Source organism: Hordeum vulgare, chromosome 5H, assembly GCF_904849725.1.
Source record: "Hordeum vulgare subsp. vulgare chromosome 5H, MorexV3_pseudomolecules_assembly, whole genome shotgun sequence".
Classification (NCBI taxonomy): domain Eukaryota; kingdom Viridiplantae; phylum Streptophyta; class Magnoliopsida; order Poales; family Poaceae; genus Hordeum; species Hordeum vulgare.
Window position 1 is genome coordinate 147,523,000 of NC_058522.1, and position 12,042 is coordinate 147,535,041.

Genomic DNA, 12,042 nt, shown 5'->3' on the forward strand with positions numbered 1-12,042 from the left:
GATGCAATTCATAAGTGACATGATATGGACATCATCATGTGCTTCTTGATCTCCATCACCAAAGCACCGGCACGATCTTCTTGTCACCGGCGCCTAACCATGATCTCCATCATCATGATCTCCATCAACGTGTCGCCATCGGGGTTGTCATGCTACTCATGCTATTACTACTAAAGCTACGTTCTAGCAATATAGTAAACGCATTTGCAAGCACACATGTTAGTTTAAATACAACCCTATGGCTCCTGTCGGTTGCCGTACCATCAACATGCAAGTCGATATTAACTATTACAACATGATCATCTCATACATCCAATATATCACATCACGTCATTGGCCATATCATATCACAAGCATACCCTGCAAAAACAAGTTAGACGTCCTCTAATTGTTGTTGCATGTTTTACGTGGTTTCTATGGGTATCTAGTAGATCGCATCTTACTTACGCAAAAACCACAACGGAGATGTGCAAATTGCTATTTAACCTCTCCAAGGACCGCCTCGGTCAAAACCAATTCAACTAAAGTTGAAGAAACAGACACCCGTCAGTAATTTTTATGCAACGAGGTTGCATGTTAAGCGATGAAACCAGTCTTTCGTAAGCGTACGAATAATGTCGGTCCGGGTCGCTTCAATCCAACAATACCGTCGAATTAAGAAAAGACTAAGGAGGGCCGCAAAGAGAACATCACCATCCACAAAACCCTTTGTGTTCTACTCGAGATAACATCTACGCATGAACCTAGCTCATGATGCCACTGTTGGGGAACGTCGCATGAGAAACAAAAAATTTCCTACATGGCACGAAGACCTATCATGTTGATGTCCATCTACGAGAGGAGATTTGGATCTACGTACCCTTGTAGATCGCACAACAGGGAGCGTTAAGAAATGCGGTTGATGTAGTGGAACGTCCTCACGTTCCTCGATCCGCCCCGCGAACCGTCCCATGATCCGTCCCACGATCCGCTCCGATCTAGTGCCGAGCGGATGGCACCTCCGCATTCAGCACACGTACAGCTCAACGATGATCTCGGACTTCTTGATCCAGCAAGCAAGACGGAGAAGTAGATGAGTTATCTGGCAGCGTGACGGTGCTCCGGTGGTGGTGAAGGATCTACTCCTGCAGGGCTCCGCCCGAGCTCCACAGAAGTACGATCTAGAGGAAAAACCGTGGTGTTTGTGGTCGGGCTGCCGTGGCAAAAGTTGTCTCAAATCAGCCCTCGGTCCCCACTATATATAGGAGGAGGGGAGGGGAGGCTTGCCTTGGGGTCCAAGACCCCAAGGGTCCGCCGGCCAAGGAGGTGGAGGAGTCCACCTCCAATCCTAGTCCAACTAGGATTGGAAGGTGGAGTCCTTCCCTTCCTTCCCACCTTTTCTTCCTTTTCTCTTTGATTTTCTATCTCCTATGCATAGGGCCCTTTTGGGCTGTCCCACCAGCCCACTAAGGGATGGTGCGGCACCCCTAAGGCCTATGGGCTTCCCCGGGTGAGCTGCACCCCCCCCCCCCCGGTGAACATCCAAAACCCATTCGTCACTCCTGGTACATTCCCGGTAATGCCCAAAAACTTTCCGATAACCAAATTAGGTCATCCTATATATCAATCTTCGTCTCCAGACCATTCCGGAAACCCTCGTGACGTCCGTGATCTCATACGGGACTCCGTACAACATTCGGTAACCACACTTATAACTCAACTATACTAAAACATCGTCAAACCTTAAGTGTGCAGACCCTGCGGGTTCAAGAACTATGCAGACAGGCCCCGAGGTACTCCTCGGTCAATATCCAATAGCGGGACCTGGATGCCCATATTGGATCCTACATATTCTCCGAAGATCTTATCGGTTGAACCTCAGTGTCAAGGATTCAGGCAATCCCATATGTCATTCCCTTTGTCCTTCGGTATGTTACTTGCCCGAGATTCGATCGTTGATATCCGCATACCTATTTCAATCTCGTTACTGGTAACTCTCTTTTCTCGTTCCATAATACAAGATCCCGTGACTTACACTTAGTCACATTGCTTGCAAGGCTTGTGTGTGATTTTGTATTACCGAGTGGGCCCCGAGATACCTCTCCGTCACACGGAGTGACAAATCCCAGTCTTGATCCATACTAACTCAACGGACACCTTCGAAGATACTTGTAGAGCACCTTTATAGTCACCCAGTTACGTTGCAACGTTTGATGCACACAAGGTATTCCTCCGGTGCCAGTGAGTTATATGATCTCATGGTCATAGGAACAAATACTTGACACGTAGAAAACAATAGCAATAAAACGACACGATCAATATGCTACATTCATAGTTTGGGTCTTGTCCATCACATGATTCTCCTAATGATGTGATCTCCTTATCAAGTGACAACACTTGCCTATGGCCAGGAAACCTTGACCATCTTTGATCAACGAACTAGTCAACTAGAGGCTCACTAGGGACAGTGTGTTGTCTATGTATCCACACATGTATTTGAGTTTCCAATCAATACAATTGTAGCATGGATAATAAAGGATTATTATGAACAAGGAAATATAATAATAACTAATTTATTATTACCTCTAGGGCATATTTCCAACATAACACGCAGGCCGGAAGTTGGTGGTCGCGTTTGACATGACGTGGGTTGGTGGTTGGCCGACTGACAGGTGGGATCGCGACGAACACCGAAGAGATGCACGACATGTACACTTCGTGTCCGTGTGAACGTAAACCAGATGCAAATTTGGGCATGAAATGTGTCAGCGCGGACACCAAGTAGATGCATTTTATGTTCGGGTCCATGCGTTGGGTCGGCGCCTATATCCGTTTCGACCCAAACATTTGTAAGAAGACATTTTGGTTCAACGCCGTTTACACGGTTTAGGCTGCTCCTATTTTGAGTTTCTCTTATGTCCTCCTCGTATTCAGGCATATAGCTGACGTCCTGGGGATCATTATCCTCGACCTCCATGGCGTTGTCGATATGCCCAACAATAGCGTCCATGTTGTTGTCTTGGTCCTTGGCAACATCCGGAGAGGCTCCATTTTTGGTGGTGTCGCCATTAGTAGTGTTGTTGCTGGCATACCCATTACGGTGCTTTTAGTTCGCTGCTGCCTCCGACGGTGCTTGGGGGGTTCCTTAAATTCGTCTCCTTCATCATCCTTTGGAGTGTCTACATGTAGACATCACAGATGGAGGTGGTCGTCCAGTTGCCCGCATTGTAGGTGGCTATGGGTGATGCGGTGTAAGGCATGTCGTCAACATTTCCATCCATGTCAGTTGCCTCTTCGGAGGCATAGTCTAGTACATCGGTTATGTCTTCAACTCTAGTGACTAGATGGGTGGTGGGTGGGATGAAACATTTCATGTCTTCGGATTTTCATCCGATATGGTCATAGATCGAAGTTTGTTCGCCCAAAATTCTGAGGTTTTGGATTCGATCTAACATCTCATTCAGAAGTGAGTAGTCGACCGGGACCATCTCTTGATGGTTGGTAGGGCTGACCAGTAGTATGCTCGGGGTGCCATACTTGGCTTCACAACGTTTGCTAGCGAGGGGAAAAGCCTGATCTGGCAACGAGACGCTTGGATCTGAGGTATGAATTTTTCCATGGTCCTTTGTGAGATTGAATACGAGGTTTGGACAGCGGCACCCGTGGAGTTCATGGGCTGGCTTGACATCAAATCCGAGAGAGCAAGATCGCCACGAGAATCAACAACGTACTCCAAGCTGCCAAACTTGGTGATTTGGCCTGGGTGAAGTTTTCGAACCTGCCAAGGTTACCAGCTGAATCGGAGTGAAGCACGATGCTGTCGAAAGCAAAAAGCTTGCCAGGGACAAAATTCCCTCTACAAATAATGTCATTGTTGATCTGCAGACGAGCCATCGATCCTTGGTGTCCACGCATAAGGACTTTTATGGGCCACCTATGTTGATGCTAAAACCAATGGATTTCTAGTAGGGGGTCCCGAGCTGGTGATCTAGGAATGATGGTGAGTAGGAAACAAAGGGGACACGGTTTTACCGAGGTTCAGGCCCTCTCGAAGAGGTGAAATCCTACGTCCTACTTGGATTGTATTGATTGAATAGGGTACAAAGTATAGGGTGATCTACCTCGAGATCGAACGATTGTGTTCTAAACCCTAAGGCTGGTTTTTGTGCCTCTAAAGCCTAAACCCCTCGGCTTATATAGACACCGGGGGTATCTAAGATTTACATATGATCGGTTACAAGCTAGATATAAACATACCGAATATCAAAACAGGCCTCAAAGTATACGCCAACTCTTCGTAGGTTTCCATGCTAGGCACGCCCAAGGTCACAACTTTTAGAGTTCTTCCTTCAACGGTTGATGGGTTATCGGTTCGGCCCATAGGTGACATGCCAACATGGTTAGCACCCTTTAATCAAGAACATAGTTAGCATTGGGTTGGGGACATGCTCACTTGGGAGAAAGCCCTTCTCCAGAGGGAGCATGGGGCGACGCCCGCGGGCGCCGCTAACCTCCTTTGAGGCGTCGCTATCATCGTAGCTTCATCCTCGACCATACTCTGTTGGAAACCCATGTTCCAAGTGCGCCGTAACAGACAACGACGATGCATCCTGCGACATGCCCCTTCTTTAAGGCACCGTGTGGGGGTCGGATCAGTACTTTGGTGTGGTGGATGCTTGTTGTGGATTTGACAATGCTAGTGGTGTGACTGGTTTGGGTCGGTGGTGGTTGTTCAATGGTGTTCTTTCAGGCTAAGGGGTGGTGTCTTTGGCGCTACATGGAGGCCATTTGTTCCCACTTGTGAAGGTGTGTCGTCCATGTTGCTTTGCATATTCAAGACCCTCTTATGGTTGTCGATGTGTTATATCAAGTTTCGTGCTCCTCGTGATGTCTCGGTCCATCTTTGCTCATTGATATGCAAGATGCTTTTCCAACCTGCTAATCATTCTGCATCATGTGGTGAAGTTTTGAATCAAGATCCGTGTTTAGTTGCACTTGTTGATTGTGGAAACTTCTGAATTGCGCTGCATGGCTTGGTCATAGAAAATCAAAGCTATGCCTAAGCAGATGAAAATAAAAGAGAATAAAGAAAACAAAGGCAGCCGATGCGACCAAATACAGACGATTTTTTGTTTTGACCTTTTACCCTAACAAATTCCAGAATTGACCTTACATTCGAAAAAAGTTTGAATCTGAGCTTTTTTGGTGACGGGCGTCTGGGTTGCATGGGAGACGCCAAGGTTACTGGCGTCTGGTACGGGCTGACATGACCGACTGACCCGTTGAGTCTGTGACGTGGCTTTGTACCAGATGCCAAGGACCCTAGCGTCTGGTCCTGGACCAAACGCCAAGAACACTGGTGTCTGGTACGAGATGCCAAGGACCTTGGCGTCTCGCTGATGTGGCACAGATTATAAAAAAACATTTGTATGATCTGCTGGGACCAGACGCCAAGGTCACTGGCGTTTGGTACCAGACGCGAGGGTCCTTGGCGTCTGGTACAGGACCATACGCCAGGGTCCCTGACGTGGCGTCTGGTACCAAGTCACGTCAGAGACTCAACGGGTCAGCCGGTCAAGCCAGCCCGTACCAGACGCGAGGGACTTTGGCGTCTCCCATGCAAACGAAACGTCACGGATGTTGGCGTCACCAAAAGAGGTAAGATTTGATATTTTTTTGAAAGTAAGGTCAGTTTGGGAATTTCTTAGGGCAAAATTTTAAAAAAAAAATCGTCCACCAAAAACACACAAATAACGAGCAGCACCACCACCCACCATTGTGATACAGATGGGAAGGAAATCCGCCCAAGTTGATGCAATCATGCAATTGAAACAACCTTACATTTTCAGCAAACTGAGCTACAAGAATGAGATCCTCAAGGCTCAAGGCTCAGTTGACGAACAGTACACTTATCACTGAATCCAAGTTTATCTATATATGTGCGTTACAGCATTAGTTGCACTCATTTTAAGAAGATGTTCTTCCAATGAATTATATATACTACTGTACACAAGGTTGTCCCTTGTCCGGTGCTAGCAGCTCTTAATCTCTTGATACAAATTACGCCTCACATCCATTTAATCAAACAATCCCCTATGTATACCTCAGTACTCTTTCACCGCAAAATGCACAGTTTCTTGACGCCAGATCCCTCCATCTTCAGTCGGATTCATGGAAGCACCTTCAGCCGGAGATGTAGCTGTACAACTGTAGCCATACCATGCCATGCCGCCGGTCACCAGCACCTGTCGGCGTCCCTCCACTTGAGGTACTCGACGCCACCGAGGTAGTGCGCATATGCGCCGGCGATGACGAAGAGATGGAAGAGCTGGTGGCTGTGCCCGACGAGGTCGAACCGCCCGGGGAACCACCGCTCCGGCACGCGCGCCGCGTAGACGACCGCGCCGAGCCCGTAGAGCGCGCCCATGAGCGCCTCGTAGCACGCCGTCACGGCGGCCTCCCGCCGGCCGCCGTACAGCACGAGCTTGTGCGCGACGGGGATGAGCCCCGACACGCCCATGCATGAGAAGAGCGCGGCGCGGAGCGGGCGGAACTCTGGCGCCTGGAACACCGGCACCAGCGATGCCGTGACCGCGGCGGCGCCCAAGGCGGTGATGAAGCCCATGTAGAGCCGCTGGAGCCCCGGGTGGCAGAGGAAGGAGTAGTAGACGACCGGGTAGAAGGAGGTGACGATGAGGGCGGCGATGCCGGCGTAGTCCAGCCGGAGCGTCACGTACGCCATTCTCTCCGAGTGGCACAGCACCAGGTGGCAAGCGCTGCTCGTAAGTAGGCACGCCATGGCTCCGCACAGGTACGCGAACAGCGGCCACCGCGTGATCGGGTCGGCGGAGGCAGCGTCCACGGCCAGTGGCGCCGCGCTGGCCTCCTGTGGTTCTTGCAGGATTAGTACTAGGGGGAGACGTACAAACTGAAGCTTAATTTGTCGGATATTACAACACTCGCTACTACTCCCTTTGTACGCACATATAATAGTCTAGTTTTTCTGAGAGCGGACGTTTGGAGCTCGGCCTCCATGGACGCCAATTTTTTTGAATAATTCAAATTTTCTTATTTTAAAAAAATTAAAAAAACTATGCAAGTAAAGAAGGATGTTATGTGTATGTGTGTAAAAATTTAGGATGAAATACCTTAAAATATGATCTGCACAAAAAAGATAAATTCATGGCCTAAAACAATGAATAGTGGCATGTGTAAAAAAGCCTTAGATTTGTCTTTTTTATACAGCCCTTATTTTAATGTATTTTTTCTAAAAATTTACACATATGTGTGTTACGCCTTCACTAATCCCTATGTTTTTTTCAGAATTTTTTGAAATGTAAAAATATGAATTTTCATAAAATTTGAATTTGAAATTTAAAGGCCTCCATGGAGCTCGGCCATCAAACGCAATTTCCGAGTTTTTCTTAACTATAATAATTATTCCTATTTAGATACATATACAACCACAGCCTCTCCTCACGACGTGTGTGAATCAAACAAATATCTTCCTCCATTGGTCGCCCGCGAACTCAGCAAGCGCAACAGCCCATGTCCCTCCTTCCTTGCCGTCGCTGGAGGACGTCGCCGGGCAAAGCCACGGCGGCGGGGCCCTACCCTCCTCTCGCTCGGAATTGGGTGGCGCAGGCAGGGACGGAGCCAACATGTAAGCATAGGGGGACAAGTTTGTTAATAGAGGAAGCAAAGTTCATACTACCTCATTTCCAGATTATAAGGCTTGCACGCATTCTTAGATTTATAATTTGACCAAGATAAAATGAGTTTTATAGTCTAAAAATTATATCATTAGAAGGTAGACGGTTTGAAGTTTCTAATGACATATTTTTTGTGATATATAACTTGTATTACGATGCCCTGTTTGTCAACCTATGGATACGCGCAAGCCTTATAAACCGAAAAGGAGGTACTATGAAGTAAAAAAAATTTGATCACAACGACCACTATTATAGTAGAAAAATCAATTTGTTAGGGGGGGGGGTCTAGCCCCCCTCCTAGAATCGTACCTGGGCGCTGGCCTCCCGAATCGGCAGGGGTTCATGCGTTGGTGAGGCTGCTCGCGTCCGTGCCCGCACGGCGAGGCGCGCACGCGGGAGCTCTTGGTGGCCTGGTCAGCGCAGAGGTGTGGGTGCGCGGCACCGGGTCATGGAGGTCCGAGGCGAGGCCCGTGCGACGGATCTGGTGGCTCCGGAACCAGCTATGGATGCCGCTGATGCGTGGAGGTCGGGGCACTACTAAGGTGTTTCACGATGTCAGCGAGTGGAGGCCTGCAGGGAGGTGCGTCGGCGGGCAGCAAGGGGCGACTGGAGGCGGAGGATCTGGCACGGGAGGTGCGTTTTGCGGATCTGGCACCCTCGCGTCGTTCTAAGGGGTGCTGAGGTGCGGGAGGCCGACACAGGGTGGTGTGCCTGGCGCATCCGGCTGAGGTGGCCGGGTGCTGGGTGATGTGTGCGCTCAGCGTGCGTTGGGGTGTGCTGGAGGAATTGGCAGCGAGGATCTACGTCATGGTGGCTGCCTGCTACAGCGTGGTGGAGGACTGTCGTGGTGCTTGTGGTCAGGCGGCTGCCTTAGTAGATCCCATGGTGAAGGTGCTTAAGCGCCATTCACGACGCTCGAGCGGCGGCTTCATATCCGTGAGGAGTGAGGTCGGCGTGTGTCTGCACGGTCTAGCATCGCGTGGACGTCACGTCCCCTCTAGTAAACATCTCTTCGGCATTGGACATGCATGAAAACTAGGGACGCGACGTTGGCGGTACCCTCGGTCGGCGAGCCGCTTCAATACTAACGCAAGCGAGAAGTCACATTTGCTCTGGGCCGACTTTAATGCAGAAACTTGCGCTGGCGCGAAAGGGGTTTTCTACGGGCAAGGTTAGTCACACGCGGGCATGGCAGCGATCCGAACATCCTCAAAGGCCCTTCACTTTGTGCCCGGTTTGTCAAAAGGTCTATCTGAATAGAAGGATCATGTTGGATGACAAAACAGATCCGAACCGCGTTCTTTCCACGGTTACGTGTAATGTGAGGGTGGGCATTGGAGATCCCCTTACAAATGCATCTAGGCTCCTAAGGCTGCCCGTAATGGAAGTATCATAACTAGTATCATGCATGCCAACTAAGCAATTTTGATGAGGTGACATGAAATTAAATGAAGAAAGAGTGGGTTGAGTATCATATTATGATACTGTATCATATTAAATGATGTGCTACTATGTGTTTTGCATGACAATAAATAAACTACCTTATGATACTAACATATGATACTATGCATTACGGATATGGTATCACACATTACTACCATTACGGTCTACCCATTACAACCAGCCTAAGCTCTCTTGCTTAGCTGCACGGTAGAGCACTTGCACGAAGAGAAAACGCACGTATCTCAAAGCCAATGTCAATATTTATTCAGGAAATATATATATATATATTCAGTTCTTGCTATCTGTCAATGCATGTGGAACTGCAATATACAGTTAACGTGATACGATTGGTTGACCAAAATGAGTTAATCAAGGCTTGCACAACCAAATAAGTGGTTGTCCATCACATTCATGGAAAAGTAGAGCGTTGCATTACCTCTACCCACGAAGGCGACACAACTTAAAGGTTATTTTTTTAATAAAGGCTTCCTCAAAATTTTCAAATAAAGGTTTTTCTTTTTGGGGTTAAAGGTTTCATTTTGACCATCAGTTTTGATGGGAAAATGTTCCCTTGCAATAAAAATAAATTTACTTTATACAAGAATATTGTACGGGTGATTACCGTAAAATCAATGCTATAATTTTACTAATAATTATTTCCTTGTTCATGATTAAACTTGCAAAAGTTTGACCAGCACACATCCTAAATAATGCTTATATTGTCATGAATAAGAGGAAGTTCTCTAGCTATATCCATATAGTATAAGATTCCAGGCTTTTTTTAATCTATATCAATAAAAAAGAATTGCGATACACATTTACAAAACCCAGCACACAGTTGAGACACACTGGCACTAGTCAATCTGTTGGGCAAGAACCTTAATAATAAAAGGTGCCTTTGGCTTTGGGAAACATTGTGGTTGGCACACCATGAATAGACCATGCACCAAAAGCAATCAACCTATCAAGGTACCTCCTGTATCCTACTACTCTTAAGAAAAAAGTAAACCAACAAACATGTCCTGCATGCATCAAGCTCAAGAACCCTAGCTAGCACAGGAAAGCAAAAGAAAAAGACTCCCAAGCATAAATGCAATGCTGATGCCCTGCCACACCACCGCCCCATTAAATTAAAACTTGCCAACCAGCTCCAAAACCAATACTAAGTAGTAATACCAGATTTTCTACCTACCTACCTACTACCTTCAACATGACAGGTCCAGTTAACCATACTAGCACATGAACACATGACAAAGGCACTTAACCATTAATTTTTTGAATAAACAAGCAGAGTAATTAAGTATACATAGTAGTAGTAGAATTGGTGGTGATTAGTATAGTGGTACCTGGATCAACGCAACGTGGTGGTGAGATAGCGAGGAGGATGTGTTGGGTGGACAGCTGTTTGGGATCTCCTCCTCATTTCCTGACAAATCTGCGGCAGCTGGAGGCAGCAGGAGGCAGGCAGCTGCCTCATGCTTCAGCGCCCCTGTCATGTTGGCCATCGCCATCAGATCTCCCCAGTAGCTCCTCGTCGATGCCGCATCGTCAAATGCAAATGTGTTCCCGCCGCCGTCCCGTGGGATCACCATCGCCGTGAGGATCGTCAAGCACAGGAACAGCAGGAATCCTACCAAATGCCTGCCGCGCGTAGAGAAGCAGAGTTGAGATGGTTCATGGGAATCGCCTCGCCATTGATGAGGATATTGCGATCGGTAAAGTAAAGGGACTTACGACCAGACGTTGAGGGTCTCGTTGTGGATGGAGAAGATGCTGAGGATGGTCTCCTTCATTGGCCACTCGCACCGGTAGTAGCCGTGGATGAACTCGTTGTCCTTGAGCCACTCCGGCAGCGCCTCGTAGGCGATCAGCTCGCGCTTGTGCTCCTTGTTCTTGCTGTCGTGGTCAGAGCCTTCGCGGGAAGTGGAAGACGCCATTGGTCGCTCCTCCAAGCTGCGCGTGGCCCTTCTCTGCTCCATTCTTGCAGTTGCTGGATTGGATGGACCACACCAGGAAGCCCTTTTAGGTACAGGCTTGACTTGCCCAGCTCCAAGGGACAATGGAGGCCGCCAAATGCACAATGTTGGTTGCTTGTGCAATGGTAGAGAGGAAATAAGGCTTCTGATTCTGGGTGTGCGCGCGGAGTGGACTACTCTGCCTCTATATATGGTACTTTCTGGTCTCTCCTTTGTGAATTGTGATTGGTGCCACGTTGCTCTGCGGAGCCAAACAAGAAGCGCAGGCAATTGGGATCACAGAGCTCATGTACTAATTCTAATAATATTCCAAGTCGATCCCTCCACATAGATGCGAAGATTCCAGTAGCTCGTGGCATATTAGTTGTGGTCCTTGTGGATTCATCTGGGGTGGCGAGCAAGGGAATACCACAAATACGCTCGTCGTGAAGGGCTCGTGGATTATTCGGGAAGGGCTTTTCAAATCGTCGATTGGAGAAGTGTATATGGTAATAACATGGATCACACAGCTATGATGATAACCGTCTATAAGAGCAACTACAATGAAGCGACCCATTTTATCTGTCGTCGTCCGTTTGGGTCGGCGCAGACACAAAAGGCGGTCCAACGCATCGATCTTATGCCATAAGAATTCAGCCTGTCATTCTAGATTCATGTGGGTGGCGAGCTGTCGGGACCCCGATCCTAAGCCATAAGAATCCAACCTGTAACACATCGCATCCCTTTACGGTATCACGCACGGTTAACTCCACGGTTACCATCTTACCTTAGACGGAACCGTTTACGTCTTTTGACTCACGTATGCACTTGTGTCGCTAGTATTCCAATGTTAAAGAACCCGGGTCGACATAACTAGTCATAAACTCAAGTGCCTCAACTGTACAGAGGCGGACATACATAACCTAGCAAAGCAGGTGTCGGTCATCAGCGAG

At 48.0% G+C, this 12,042-nt stretch overlaps 1 protein-coding gene across 1 annotated transcript; it reads right to left on the reverse strand.

Annotated features, from left to right (window-relative positions):
• Nucleotides 1-6,130: 6,130 nt before the first annotated feature.
• On the reverse strand, nucleotides 6,131-11,407 carry LOC123395858 (heptahelical transmembrane protein 4-like). The gene is made up of 3 exons (XM_045090891.1): nucleotides 10,869-11,407; nucleotides 10,481-10,775; nucleotides 6,131-6,865 (listed from the first exon to the last, which is right to left on the reverse strand). Exons 1-3 carry the CDS (start codon nucleotides 11,111-11,113, stop codon nucleotides 6,215-6,217), a joined length of 1,191 nt encoding a protein of 396 aa, XP_044946826.1. The 5' UTR covers nucleotides 11,114-11,407; the 3' UTR covers nucleotides 6,131-6,214.
• Between the last annotated feature and the right edge of the window lie 635 nt (nucleotides 11,408-12,042).